At 38.3% G+C, this 16,035-nt stretch overlaps 1 protein-coding gene across 7 annotated transcripts in view; it reads right to left on the reverse strand.

Moving 5' to 3' along the window:
* The window catches only part of aaas (aladin WD repeat nucleoporin), an 18,867-nt gene continuing 2,832 nt past the window's right edge, over positions 1-16,035 (reverse strand). For 6 of the 7 annotated variants that reach the window (XM_022244211.2, XM_022244206.2, XM_022244212.2 and 3 more), the window contains 11 exons: positions 14,848-14,988; positions 13,901-14,087; positions 8,123-8,214; positions 7,585-7,730; positions 6,465-6,608; positions 6,225-6,345; positions 4,567-4,691; positions 3,262-3,492; positions 1,813-1,956; positions 1,431-1,515; positions 1-1,120 (listed from right to left, as the gene is read on the reverse strand). In XM_022244211.2, the coding sequence (XP_022099903.2) occupies positions 983-1,120; positions 1,431-1,515; positions 1,813-1,956; positions 3,262-3,492; positions 4,567-4,691; positions 6,225-6,345; positions 6,465-6,608; positions 7,585-7,730; positions 8,123-8,214; positions 13,901-14,087; positions 14,848-14,988 (1,554 nt within the window). In that variant the 3' untranslated portion in view covers positions 1-982. The remainder of the gene's footprint in view (positions 1,121-1,430; positions 1,516-1,812; positions 1,957-3,261; positions 3,493-4,566; positions 4,692-6,224; positions 6,346-6,464; positions 6,609-7,584; positions 7,731-8,122; positions 8,215-13,900; positions 14,088-14,847; positions 14,989-16,035) is intronic. The other variant, XM_022244217.2, reaches the window with a different exon arrangement.

Consider the following 16,035-nt stretch of genomic DNA (forward strand, 5'->3'; position numbering starts at 1 on the left):
TCGGCTGACTAAGCTTGTGACTTTTTTCGCAAGCTCTCGGACAAGCACTGAGCATACAACATTTATTTAATATATACGTTGGGTAAGGGCAAAACCCGTTATATAAATTAACATCTCCCCAACGCAAAAATACATCTTGAAAATTATAGCATAGGCAAATATGTATTAACCAAACAATTACTGCTCAGAACAGCATAGAAATATTGATGTATCCTTTTGGGTTGAATTTCATTGTAAAAAATGAAATTCAACCCATATGGATAACCTCAACTTTCTGACAACTGATTGTACTGTTGCTGCGATGCCGTATGCACACACTCTCAAGTTTAAAATAGGGAGTCTCAATTACAAAATAAACCTAAAAGGTGTGTCTTGTTGAAAAGGGGTACACATACATTACATTTGGACTTTGTAACTGAAATATGTCAGCTCTTGTACGTGTACTTTGCAAGTCTTCAAACATTCTTAATTAGAATTTAGAATTGTTACATAAGCCCCCAAGTTTCCAGTTTCTGGTCAGGGGCTGGCTCCAAAAGGTCTGCAGCGACATGGCTTTTATTTTTTTGTGCTTGTACGTTCATACTGCCGCTACCAACACTGAAATACATTGTAAACCAGCCCCCTCACTATTTACTGTTCACAAGCATTTCCAGCTTGTAGATGTACATGTACACAGGACATAAGATCACCTTGTTTGTCTGGTTCGCAGATGTAAATGTATCATACAGAAATGATGTCATCTGAAAGAGTGCTTGAGTAAATGTTTAGGGGCCTTGTTTACTAAAACATGTTAAAATTACGCAATAGTAGGATTCCATTCGATCAAGTAAGTTTGACAGCCTCTGGACATTGTACACGTATGTAAAACTTTTTATATTGCCAATGCACAGGTCTATGGCAATGTGTGCGATGACCAGAAACTGGTGACTTTTGGGGGCCTAAACCTAGATTTGCGTGGATTTCAAGGAGAAGCTCACACGGATTAACTTAATGAAAAAAGCTCCTTTGAAAGTGGTGCATTGGCACCAGGGATCTTGAAGGTAGAGTTAGCTGTGTCTTTGATGGCTTGGGTTGGCATGAACATCAATGGGATATATGACACCTCTCCACTCTGCCAACACTGTTGGAAACATGAACATACACACAAATTAAGATACCTTCAGGCACATGAAATAAACTAAATTGCCAAGCTTATTGACATTATGGTAAATTTAAACAGCTTTGTACACTTATTGCTTCAATTCTTCTTTTTAAAAAACATTTACTACATGATTCTGTCTCATGTAAGCACAGCATACTTGTATAGAATTGTTAGTTTAAGATTTTTGTGATGAATTGTGTAGTAAAGTAAATGCACTTTGGTGATAATGTTAACGCATGTACATTTATATTCGGGAAATGCATTTGAACATCATGCTGAATGGCCATACCACTGTGAGGAGGGCTCCTTGTCTGAAGTTAGGCTTAAAGGCTATCAACTCGGGTATCTGTCCTGGCTCACCACGCACAAAGCCACTAAACACAGTATCAACAAAAAAGGTCACAGTGATATAAGGAAAACTTCATTATGCGTAGCATGCAAGTGCCATATCACAGGGCTTTCTCTTATTATTCAATTACTCCAGGTTTAGACTAGTGGGAACAAGTAAATTTTAAAAATTTACCGGGGCTAGCTACTTGACAATTCACTTACAACTGTCAAGATTATTTTCATTGACCTATTTTGTTTTAGTTAAACAAGGACTTGTTTTTCTCTTCAAATAAAATTAATCAAAAAGTTAAAAGAGTGAAGGTGGTGAAGCTTAAATGTACCTTGGAATGAGTTCCAGCACGGGTTCCAGTCTAGTGCTGAAGAGTACAATCAGGTTGTCAGTGTCTTTGTCATGTGGTTTGAATAACACAGCAAGTCTCTCACCAGTAGGATCCCATGCCATGTCTTGAATTAGACCTCCAACACTGCAAAAGATGAACAAGCCAAGTGCCAAGTCTCTTACACCAATCTCTAAACACATTTTTAGGGTAAATTATGCAGGACAAGCTGCTTATTATTCAGCACAAAAATTGTCACTTAGCAGAAATGTATTAAATCTTAACTGCATTTCAGTGCTTAATTCAGCACACAATAGTTCCCATTCAAGTAAAACTGGAGTCGGTGAAAACCATTTTGTGGCTAAGGAAGCAACTGCTCCATCCACTGTTTGCCACTGTCACAGTAAGTACAGTGTAAGTGGAAAGTTTATTCTCCTGCTGTTTCCAATGAATATAAGGTTTTACCAGATGGGTCATGTGGAAGTACAGCTTACAGTGACTTTTTCATTTTCTCCCCCTTTTTGGAATATAACTAATACTTCTGAACATAGTCAAACCCAAGGGGGGGGACATGGAATAACACTGGTGATGAAATATTTTGAATTGGTATTCTTTTCATGTTTTTCTCCCGTGTTGAATTTTGCTTTGAAAGTTAACCACTTCCTGCCAGGGACTCCGGGATCGGAGACGTATGGTTTATATGGGTGGCTGGGGTCTCCGAACTCGGACAAAGGAAACAGGGCCCTGTAACAAAAGACCGTACTCTGAACAAAAGACCAGGCTGCTGGGCATTACCGACATTTTTCACTCTCAAAAGCGGCGATAATCCAGCCTTGTTTTGAAACCGTATACCAGGTTTTGGGGCATTGTGAGCGAGCGGATTACCACCGGGGACAAAAGCGCTCCACCACCACAGCGATGAGCCACACAGCACCGCTGCATGCTAATCTGGCCCCTATTGAAAAGAGGTCAGCAGTGCACTAAGCCAGGTTCGTGAACAAAAGACAGTTATACAACACCGCACAATCTGGGCTCTGTTAACAAGGCTGCTGGCCTGGCTGAAATACTCGGGCATCAATGAAGGTCACCTGTCAACTTAGAGTAGTGCCTAAAAATTACTTGGTGTGGCTATAAACAACCGTTAAATGAAATGATGAATTTTTGAAGGATTTTGAAAACGGAAAAAATGATAGTCATGCCGGCCCAGCATCATCAACATTGAAAAATGGCCCGACATGAAGTGGTTAAGGGCACATATTTTGTATGTAATAAGCACATTTTTTGCACAATCTTACTTGATATTTTTCTTTTTGAGAGCGAGCCAATAAAAAGACAAATAAGAAAACCAACATTAATCCCCGGAAATTATTATTTAAAAATTGAAAGTTACTTGTTTATATTTTCTGCAAAATTTCATTCAGACTACCAATTAAAATTAAATGCAAATGCTACCTGGTTTCCTCTGTACGACACTGCAGCATAACCTTGGACATATCCGCACACTGGACGGCAGTTTTTGCTCCTCTGCTAACCCCAATATCTTTGAATCCAAGGGCATAGATAATAGGCTTATTCTTCGTGCAGAACAGCAGCATGTTGCTATCAGGACTCCAGCAGGCTGCTTGGCAGTGACCTAAAAGATCCAGCCACTTCTCACAGCTCCAAGTTTTGGTTTCCCAAACTCTTCCGGAAAAAAACAAACAATATAGTTGATTATAAAACCTAAGTACACCTGGTGGAACCCTTAGCAAGGTTTTTTTCTTGAAAAAGTGTGTTCCTCTCTAGTTTGGCAAAGATTAGAATAAGCAAAAAAATGCTGTGACTGAATGGAAGTACCCGGCCCACAAGGTGATTCGGGCAACAGTGTGTCTTTGTTAAAACCGAAAGTTATAAGAAAAACTGCATTTTCTGCAAAACTGATTTTTTTTACATGTACTAAAAAAAGGAACATGATATGAGTCAATGACGTGGGAAAATTCAAATTAAGATATCGAAATTAATTTGGTATCAAATTAAAGCTTCAAATTCTGTTCAACCTGGAACACAAAATGAAGCATACTTTTCAGCTTTGTCCACTGTCTCCACAAGATCTGACCTGATAATACTGTCTTGGGATCACCAAAGCACTATGAACACAGTCTTCACTGAGTAACAAAACGTCAATCCCCTGGTCGTCCTCAAAGATCATGTACATGTGCTTCTCAGCATAAAACACAGCCACTAGTGTGTAGCCTTAGTTTGAAAAGAAATATGTGTGCTTTGAGGGTTCAGTGCTCAATGTCTTTAATGACTGATCTTTCTTCACTAAAAAACCCGAACTATTTGATGCCACTTTCCTCAACAAGTGGAATGTACATGTAATTTTGGGACTCTCTTTATACTTAATACCACCTTTGCTAAAACTTTTGTTGTTGGGCATTAATTTAGAAAGGTTAATAACATAAGCCCCACAAGTGAATCATAAATATTAAGATTTCGGGGGGTAGGTGGTTACTTGATTCTGAAAAACCTATCAGTACATATATGCATAAGTTTTTATATGTTAAAAACTTTTAACGCTTGGGGGGTAATATTCCATATCAAATTTACAAAATACACTTCAAGCCCATACATCTACTGTACAAGATTTTGTAAGCAACATCACCAGCAGTTCCTAGAGAAATCAACCAACCAACCCAAGTTGACAGAAGTAGTACTAAAATACAACCTGATAGCACCAAACTGGTTAAGCATCTTTCCTGATGAGTGATGACACACCTAAACATTTTGGATGGAGTTGCAGCAAACAGCTTGGTGTTATCAGTGGACCATCTGAGTAGTGACACACCTCCTCCACCATTCCTTCTCAATGCAACACAAGTCTCTCTGGCAACATCCCAAACCTAAGCAAAACATCCATACACTTGGTCAGGCTGAGTAAAATTAATGTATTACAGTCACCACCACTATGAAAGTTAATTATTACAGTGTATATCATGCTATTTGTACACTGAATAGGGTTTCAGCTAAAGTTTTCTTGGTAACTTCAGTGACATCACTTAACTGAAAAATAATATAATTATGCCTGGCGCATACTTCACAAATTTAAGATTCAAAAATCTTCTAAGGGAATTAGCAAAAATGGAATTATAAGCTGCACAGCAACTTGTACAGTGTTTTGCAATGACAATGGCATACAGTATACAGTACATACAGTTAAAAAAAGAAAGTCAACCAGAAAAATAGTTGCATGCCTGATATACATGTATCGGCGTTCCAACTTACAGACTGAATACCTCAAACTAATCCAATGAGATATCATTCCTGCAGTGACACCACGCAATCTTAAACATGAGGCATGCACATATTTGACAAGTCACTACATCCTATTGATCTAGGAAGCATTTAAAGCACAAACAGCCTGCACATAGCGCAATCTATATTACCCAATATGCAGTCATAGAATATTAAATATATTGGTTTGCTGTTTTGAATATTAAATACAGACACGTGTACACAGACATTTGGATATTTACGTCATGTTTAGATGGACAGAAATGAGTACAAAAATAACAACCATGAGGAAGAAATTTGCCCAACTTTCTGTTGCATGGTTAAAGTAGACAAAAATGACACAAACAGAATAAACATATTCTCTTTTCTTCCAGTCTGAACTTACTGGTTCCTGAAAGAAGAAACTTGGTCAATGAAGGGTCATAAGAACTGTACCATAGCTCTTTTATGGAAAAATGGCAACCAAAGGGTACAAACAATTGTCAACAATTTCCTCAGCTGATAACTAGCAAATAAAAATACAAGTACTGACACAATAGGCATCCATGATAGACAATGATGAGGGTTCTACTGTTATTCTAACATGTCTAATGTATTTGTGGTATAAAACCACGGCTTCCTCAAGGGTACCCTAGGCACTACAGCTGGTAAGCCTGAAGAAATCTGTAGCAAGAAGGCAATGAGACATAGTTACAGTTTTAGAGGTGGGAGGAAAGTCCCAGAGGATTCTGGGTCAAACCCTTGGAATCATGTACAGACTGATAACCCAATTCACATGTGGACCAAGTCAGAAATTGAACCCAGGCCACAGATGTAACAGGCAAGGGAAGAAGCACTTCACCAACCTGACTCCCCCAACATAATACTGATTGCTGTATGCAAATTTTCACAAGAGCCATACATGCAACTTTTGACCAATGGAAGTTGCAGCTAACACATGGAAAATGTCCCCATGGGGTTCAGATGTTTGGTCAAGGCAGTTTCAAATATTCAAACACCAGATTATAAGGTTTCAAATATTCATACACCAGATTATAAGAAAAGGGACAGCACTACCTGCACCTGGGCATGTTACGACTGCAGTTAGGCCAGACTTCTAGTTGATGAACCCAGTGACAGTGACTAAGTGAATTTGTACTAACCCGCATAGCTGTATCACATGGAGATGCAGACACTAAGATCCTTCCTCTAGGATCCCAGGCTAAGCTGGTTATTGGTCCATGACCACTCTGACTCAATATCTGGGCACAACTGGCAGATGGCCTGGGCAACACAAGACATATGAAAATGAAAATCATTCTCCTCATTCTATGCAAATCAGAACAATCATAAATGCTGATGCTATGTAAACCTACAGTATAGATCTCGAACTCAACACATACCTTATGGAAAGGGATGATGGATCTATGTGCCAAATCAGGATACATGCTAGACAAGCAACAGCTAGATCGGATGCAGATAGAGGCTTCCAAGTTATGCAGGCCACACAACGTTGAACGCGATGCTTCAGTGTGGGAACTAGATCACTGAAATAATTGAAAAGGAATGGTTTCCAGTCAACTCCTAACAAAAGTTGTAGTACAATCAGTGTTCACCAGGGGTTTAAGCAGGGCAGGCCACCCCACCCTGCCAAAATTTTCAATGCCCTACGATTTTTTTCCATTGGATTTTCGCTATTCTCCACTGTCTTCACAGTTTATCTGAGTCCAAAGAACTCTACCGTACTCTGTGCAACATATTGCAGTGGTGTTTATGATCGAACCCAGATCTAGATGCAGCGTACATAACATGTGTATAAATATTAAGTACTGACGTCTTTGTACAAAATTCTGGACAGGTTCTAATCTCCCTGGTGATATTATTTTCACTTGTTTTGACAACACTGTAACGCAAGTTACAATGTTGCCATAACACTTGAGGTTTTTTTTTTCATGAAAATAAGTATGTTCCTTGGGGATTAAAAAACTATTTATCTGTAACATGTCATTAGGAAGTCCAGGTACCGTACCGCATGTTTGTACACAAAATGCACATGCATCTCACAAGTACTTTGTCACGATTAAAATTTGGGGGAAGTAAAAGGTGAGAAAAGTGACTCAAAACAGGTGGTCTCGAACCACCTCAACTGATTCTTCAAGTCCAGAGGGTGCCGGGGCCAAAGCTACATGTAAGACCGAGTCATTGTGTAGCGAAGCCCAGGCCAAGGCTTTGAAAAATCAGCCGAGGCCGAGGCCCACCTTGAAACCTCCAACGCTGGTGCACACATGCACCTGACTATGTGTAGAGACCACTATGAATGGCCAAGATGTCACTACCCACAGTAGTGACAATGTTTGGTCGTGATAACGCCCTTTATGGTGACGGGTTTGTGAAGCAAATAGAAATATCTTGGAGCCAATTCCTCAAGTCTTTTGGTCCAAGATCCAGTTCGAATCCAAGACAAACTGAGTCCAAGTCTGTCAATAAAATGCACTCAAGTCTCAAGTCTAGACTCCGTATTACCTGTTGGCTGTGAATATTCTGACAACATCATCATTCCATGCTACTGCACATTTGTTGGTATGTGGATGCCATGCTAATGCACGTATTGCTGACTCTTCCCAGCTGCATGTTTGACTGAACTGTGAAACTATTTTCTCATTTGGTAGCTGTTTAAATAAAAACAAAATATCTAGTCAATGCCAAACAGAGAAAATCGATTTTCAATATTTAAATTGTTTCATCGAGCCATCTCATTCTTAGCATCCAACAGTCATGACAACATACATGTAGGCCTACATGTTTTCCTGTATTTCCAATTTTTCTATTTCCTTGATCTGCTTTTATAAAGTACATGTAGCATCACTTAAATAGGTACATAAATGTACATGTTCAGGTGTGCATGTATTAAATATTTTATGTGCATGTGTTTCATTAACATGAACTGTGAACAGTTAACTGTCTACAACAGCATTACACATACATGTACATGTACGTGTTGGGGTACATAAATGTACATGTATTTGCAACTGACTGAAGAAATGCTTGAATATGTACTTACTACCATATGGGGATAAAAGGAGCCACGTAGTGAGCTTGACCATCTGATAGCTGCCAGGCAACCACATGCAACTGTTGACATTACCGAAGGTGCTGCAACCAATCACACAACACAATACACGCATGTCATCATTTTTAGAAATTATAAATACATGTACTTTTTAGAAATTATAAATACAATGAAATTTCCCTCAAGATTCAGTTTTGAAGCTCCTGTCAAAGTTATCTGCGTAATCTGTTGTCAGCTCGTGTGATTATGGCCACCTTAACTTTCCTTTTATATGGTTTGTTTGTCATTGAGCCAGTAAGTCGATCATATTTTCCACTTCAGACTGTAAAAAATATTTTTTGAGACAATAAATGCTTCTCAAAGGTACATAACATCACCAATAAAGAATCCATTCAGTTGACACCATAAAAAACTTCCACGGATTAAATTTTTTTCAACAAGTTGGGTATTATGTACACAAACTTCAGTGCAAAGATAACCATCTGCCATTGTTCCATTCATCTGCTTTTTCTTTTTAGCCAATTTTGCCATACAGGTAAGTTTAGCCAAAGTAATGTACATGTAGGCAGAGATGACATCAGCTCACCCCAAACGAAGAGGCTTCTCTCCCATTCCAAAGATGAGGTCAGAAGTTTGATTTTTGAACAGGACAGAATCAGTACTGTGGTATTGTGTGATTTGGATAAGTACATGCCACAGAGAAAGTATAGACTCACCTGACAAATTCCTGAAATTGTTATGTACCTAACTAAGACGCTGATTGGGTATTGGTTCCATTCATTGCTTTACAGTTAAGGGTGTGTCTCATAATAAAAGGTTGTTGAAGTTCTTGCATAGCCATTTTTGCGTTTGTTCCGTTCTTTTGGTTGCTTCTACGTTATAACATTTTGGCGACGAGGACTGAGAACCATGGCATCTGGAGGGTTTGCTGGCATACTTCAACCCTCTCCTTTTCTGCAAAACCCTGGTGAACCTCCGGTGAAATGGAAGCAGTGGATCAGATTGTTCCAAACCTACTTAACTGCAATTGGTGGTGACGAGATGATTTTAGTCCATCATGAAAGAAAGCCCTATTTCTACATGTACATTGTCTGGGTGTTGAAGGTCAGAGAATCTTTTCTACGTTACTGGGTTCTACTGACTCTCCTCCAGAAGGAACTGACCCATTTGCCCACACCCTACAGATCCTGAGCCTGTGTCTCTAGTCTGGGGAATTCAAATTGTTATGTTTATGTACAATCAGATAACTCAGTGTACCAGATTTTTTTCAAATTTAACTCCCAAAAGGCTTATTTGGAAAAGTGTGTATTTTCTAAGCCCAGCCTCAAATTTTTGGACCATACCGTTAGTGCAAAAGGTGTGCGACCAGATAACAAATTCCAAGCGATTGCCAATGCTCAAGTGCCATTTGACAAGAAATCACTAAGATCTTTCTTGGGACTTGCAGGGTATTTTGCCAAATACATCCCTTAATTTGCAAATATTGTTGAACCATTAAGATCTCTGATAAAAGCGATAGTAAATTTGTTTGGTCTGCTGTTGCCCAAGAAAGTTTTGACAAAGTGAAATCAGAATTGAGTAAAGGTCCATGTATGACCCAGAATTAGAAACGATTGTAACAACTGATGCATCCATGTACCGTTTAGGTGCTGTTCTATCACAAATGAAGAATGGAAGGGAAATTATTGTAGAATGTGCAAGCCAAAGTCTATCTGATGCAGAAAAGGAATACTCTGTAAGTGAAAAAGAAGCCTCGCATGTGTGTGGGCATGTGAAAAGTGGAATATGTACTTGTGGGGTCGTAAGTTTGTCCTCCGAACTGATCACCAAGCTTTAGTAACCTTACTTAGTAAAATACAGATGGACGTGGCATGCGTATTGCTCGCTGGTCGTGTCAGCTTATGAAGTTTGATTTTGAAGTACTTTACAAATTAGGCAGTCAAAACAAGCTTGCTGATGGGTTGTCAACATTACCAGTTAAAGCTAAAGAATGTGAGCATGACACTGAGGATGAAATAATATGTCAAGTAGTTCTTCAAGATAAGTGTAAAAGTGTGACTGTAGAAAGACTGAAACAAACAGTACAAAAGGATGAAGTACAAAACGAGTTATCAGATATGTTGAAAATGGACGGCCAAGGAAAGTTAAAAATTTTGATCCACTTGAAGTAGAGATGGTGAAACCTTATCACAAAGTTAAAGGTGAACTGTCTTTGATGGTGTGTTAATGAGATAGAATTGTTGTTCCAAAAGAACTTACAGGAGTAATTGTAAACTTGGCTCATGAATCACATCAGGGCATCACTCGTACTAAGCAACACCTGAAAGAACTGTATTGGTGGCCCAAAATGGACAAACAATTGGAAACCATTGTGAAGAATTGTGTTACTTGCCAATACAATGACAAAAGCATCAGAGATTTGTTCCACTAATCCCAGTGCAATATCCAGCAAGGCCATGGAATAAAGTTGCAATAGATATTGTTGGACCTTTTAATTGAGCTACATAAGATTGTAAATACGCCATTACTTTGATCGATTATTATAGTAAGTGGCCAGAAGTTGGATTTGCTTCATCGGTAACCACTGGCACAGTGATAGCATTTTTTAAAACATTTTTTAGCTGAGAAAGGTATCCCGATGAACTCGTCTCTGATAATGGAGTGCAATGCCCAAGAGTTCAAAGATTTTTTGAATTTGAGAGGCATTAAGCATACCTTTTCATCTTTGTACACGTACATGTGTATTATCCGCAAAGTAACGGTGCAATTGAACGTTTCAATGCTGTGGTGAAAAACACAATCCAAACTGCAATTGTTTCAAATAAGTCTTGGAAAACAGCAATGTACATGTACTTGAATGAGTTTCTCACTATGTATAGAGCCATTACTCATGCAACAACTGGAATAGCACCTTCAATTCTGTTACATGGAAGACAAATTAGAACAGGTTTAGATATTGTGGGATGGAAAATGGATAAGAAGGTGAAAGCAACCAAACAGGTTGATAAAAGAACTAGGCAACAAGTGCAGCTCAAGCAACATAAATACAAGCAACACATTGATCAGAAGAAGAAAGCGAACGAAGTGAAATATTTTTAAGGAGATTGGGTACGAGTTAGAAAAACTGGTAATGTACCTAAAGGCAAATTACAGTACTGTGAAGCCATTCAAATTGTAAGGAAACTGAGTAATTGTACGTATCAAACAAGTGATGGGAGAAGATGGAACATGAATAAGCTGATTTTGGCTAAACTAACAAGTGAACCCATTAACGATCCAGTAGTTAGTGATTTTGTTCCATTTGAAGAAAGTCGGGACAAGGAAGAAAAATCAACCGATTCTCTTGATAAGAAAAAACATACAGATGTACCAGAGATTAAGGAAAATGAACCAAGACGTAGTAAGAGGGTGAAACCTGTATGCCTGTATGCGTGTATAGTCAAAGGATTATTTAATGTATTAGTAATACTAGTAAAGTGTGTAAATGATATATTTAAGTTTTCTATTTATATTGATTATTCTGAGTTGTTTAAATTACGTTGAAAATGTAAAAAAAAAAAGAGGAAAATGTGGTATTGTGTGATTTGGATAAGTACATGTGCATGCCACAGAGGAAATATTGGCTCACCTAACGAATTCCTGAAATTGTTATGTAGCTAACTAAGACGCTGATTGGGTATTGGTTTCGTTCATTGCTTTACAGTTAAATGGTTTTAATAGTGTAGTGTGTGTATACATGTATAAGGGTGTGTCTCATAATAAAAGGTTGTTGAAGTTTTTGCAAAGCCATTTTTGCATTTGTTCCGCTCTTTTGGTTGTTTTTACTTCCTTCTACGTTACAACAAGCACAAAGAAAAATGCAGAACATTTAGCGCAAATAGTAGTTTGTGAATTCTGCACCACAGCAGACACACATTTTCAGACAGTACAGGCAGACTAGACATCTTACTGGAAGATTCCAAAAAGATGCTACTTCAGAACCCCCCACAGAACAGTTCATTGATTACTGATGGGGCTACAATAAAACCAAATACATGAATGAATAAAAGGAAACACTTTGTTTTGAAGAAAATTTTAGTCACGTCATTAAAATGTACTGTATCATTTTGAAATTACAGGTAGGCCTGATAGTGTTCCACTGTATTTTTATTTACCGGCATATGTACATGTAACAATTGTAGCCTGCTTAGACAGAGTCCCTGAGTTTTGTAACTGTAACTGCCCACTGTCATGGGCAAATGGCGCACTCAACTTTATTTCTTCAAGGAATAAATATGATGGCTGGATGGCACTTCAGGAAAATGCAAAGAAGTTCATTTATTATGAAAGCCATTTTCCAAAAAGAAATTATTAATTTACAAAATAGTAGTCTTCTTGCAGCAAGTCTTCTTTTTCTTTATAACAGTTCTCTTACATGTAGCTGGCCGCATACATACAGCACTGGATTTCTTCTAATTTCACTTCTCTAACAGCATTGTGAACAAATACAAGTACTGCACAAGGTGGCAACCTGTACATGTACATGTAATTTTTTTCACACAATTATCTGTGTGACACATCACAGATATCTAACACTGTCCAGCAAGGGTCCAGAGGACGATCTCAGGTTAAATTTATAAATGAACTCATTTGTGTACCTACAAAAACTTGAACTGAGTTTGGCTCATAAAAAACATTCGAAACCAAGGCATTGCAGAGTTATTCTAAAATATTACAACAGTCAATCTTCAAATGTCTTGTTCCTGTTATAGCCATTAACCACTTCAAACTGTTGCAAATACTGAACTTGCGATGCGCTTAAATCAAATTTTGGCATCCGTCTGCTTTGCCAGTCTGTACAAGGTGTCTATTAAACCTACATGTACATGTACACAGCTGATCCACATTGTATGTAACTGATGTTAATGCTTGATGAAGCAAACTACATGTACATGTTCATGTAGTCTTTATGTGTAATTGTAATTCACTGAAATAACAGTATGCATGTACATGTACATTGGTGCAGTAAAAATAAGAAGGCTGAACCACTTGCTGACATTATCAAAATGAGCTTGTCCCTGGTGCAAAACTACATGTACATGTACTTTCAGGTAAATACCAACTTTTAAAACGACCTGATACAAAAAAGCATCACAACCACAGTCCTTTAGCAAGTTGGATTTAAACCATTACAGCATGGGGAAGAGTATAAATGTCATCTGATGTTTCATACAGAATCTGCCACTGGATTTGAATGGTTTGAATGTCTCCATATAACACAGAGAATCCCTATGGGTATGTGTTTGGATGCCTTTCTGTTTAAAGCGGTTAATGGGTTACCTTGTCCAAAATCAAACAAATTTTTTTGATTCCCAAATGAGGTTTGTTTAACCAGATAGCCAGATTAACCAGATATTTTCTTACCCAAAAAAGCTGCTGGGGGCAGGTTTTTTCCCCGCAAATCTTCAACCTTACAAATGTGCTTTGACCCAACCAAGTACGTTAATATGTTCACTACGGAAATGAAAAAAAAAATCTTAAACGAGTGTACACATCCTCCGGGGAACAAATAAGGGAAATTATGAGTGTTTACACATCATCCGGCGTCAAGTGGTTAAAGAAATTGTTAAAATTATTCACTGTCTTAAATTTGCATTTTTTTTTTAAAGTAAGAAAATTTTGACAGTGGATGTACAGTGCCTGTAAGGTACATGTACATTTGCAGTGAAGCAACCCTCAAACTGTGTGGTAAACCCATAAGATACATGTAATACCACATCCTGATCTCACCTTCTGTGTTTCTCTTGGTCAGTTTATTGAGCAGACCACAAGTTCCATTCTCCTTGTATAGGTACCATGCTTTCTTCCACAATGGCAAATGGGCATCACAAGGTAAGAATGCTGAGGGAGCATCTTCATCTGTTGCTAGGGAAGACAGTGTCTCCACACCAAGAGTCACTCTGGGCAATGTTAGTCCCTGAGGGATCAAAGATTTATGAACTGAGCATACAATGTGATTCTTTAAGACCTTATAACGACTTCTTATATGTTAACTTGCTGGGTTTTACTTTAGTACTTACGTATACATTCTCAGGTTATAATGTGTTACAGGACATGAGATGGAGTCCATGAGTGAAGCACACAAATGGATATTGTTGATGCACTCGCAAAAGGTACATGTACGTGTACGTACCCCTTTACTAGGTCATGGATTGAATTTGAATTTCGGCTAGTGTGTGTTTTAGCTGCTTTTAGTATTGCCCGTTCATTCATGGAGACTCTCACAACATCTGCAAACACTACGCATAAGAAAATCGGCTCCTATTAACGGATGTGGTGGGTGAAGTGAAATGAACTGATTAAACGATGGTCAGCTGACCATCGCAAAAAAAGCAAAGTTTGTTTTCTCAAAAACACTAGCACTCTGGCCGGAAATACTTTACAGATTGACCATGGCTGTTATTTACATGTACTTTTATGTTTGAGGGTTATACAGCAGTCCTATTTCTGTGATTTTACCAAAGGTACATGTATCACCTACCTTTAAAAACAAAGAGAGATACAAATTACAAAACAACATTTTGGGGACAAGACAATACTGGCACTGATTGAAACTTATAACAATGAACATTTGGATCCACAATACAATTAAAAGGAAGCTACATGTACAGTACAATACTATTCCCTGTACTCCTTAATCCGTTCCAAGTTGTACATGTATGTATATGTATGTGTACCTGTGCTATTTGTTTGCTAAGATCAGCATCTTTAAACTGTGCTGTTAGGAGATCTTCGTGTAGTTCACGTAACACCATAAATCCTTCCCTGGGTGGTGGAGAGTCGGAGACATCTGTCAATGTGTGCGTTGTTTCATCCATCTAAAAAGATTAGTAATTACAACAATAATATACATGTACTAGTAACATGCAGTCTACTAATGAACACTAAACAATGAGTCCTCAGAATCAAAAATGAATCATGGTAATCTGTAAGAAACACTTCATTGGCTATTCAAGTACAACAGATATAACTGTGATTATTATAACATGTACATGCATTAGTTTATGGTAGTCCCAGACTGGGGCCAGTCTACTGGACTACCTCCTTATCCTTGGCCCCACAAGCACGACTATCCCACAAAAAGTGGAGACTTTGTAAAAAAGCTTCCTATAAGCCCCATTTTTCTCATACAGCGTCACTCAACCCATCCGTTCATTAATTCATCAATAACTTAATTTTCCTCTGTTCCTTTCCCTGAAATTTTGGTTCATATGTTATCATCTTGACACGTCACGGCCACTCGTTTACATTATCGATTCATTCTCGATTGTTTGACAGGTGATAAACACAGTTGGGACCTGTTTGGTGAGGGAACTAGACAACATTAAAGATGTACACATACATGTAGGTCCCCAGAGCATGACCTTGTCAAAGAATGTTAAACAAGACCGAACCTGCTTATACATGCTTGGGATCGAATGTGAAATGATTGCCGAATGTGGGCACTACTAGCGCACACACCATTTGCTCATCTTTCCTCGCTGCCCTGAACAACAACGTGCAACTCATGAAAATACCTGATGGCTATTTTTTTCAATACATTCATGTTTACATATGCACAAGGATTCATCACAGGTGATACAAAGTCACTGATTAAACAGCTGGTGGGATCACCATGTTTATCGCTGTCTGAATAGATCCCGACTGAGTTTATCACCAGTCACATGATTGAGAATGAATCGATGTAGTAAATGAATGGCTCTGTTGAGACAACCAAAATTTCACGGACTGAAACAGATGGAAAAATCGCCCATATTGATGAATTAATGACCAGATGGGATGAGTGAAGCCATATAATAAAAAACGGGCTCAAAGGAAGCTTTTTAAAGGCACTTTAAGAACTTCTTAAATTTGGGGGGGGGATT

The sequence above is a fragment of the Acanthaster planci genome, linkage group LG17 (assembly GCF_054643075.1).
Source record: "Acanthaster planci isolate LZ-2023a linkage group LG17, COTS_SCS, whole genome shotgun sequence".
Lineage (NCBI taxonomy): Eukaryota > Metazoa > Echinodermata > Asteroidea > Valvatida > Acanthasteridae > Acanthaster > Acanthaster planci.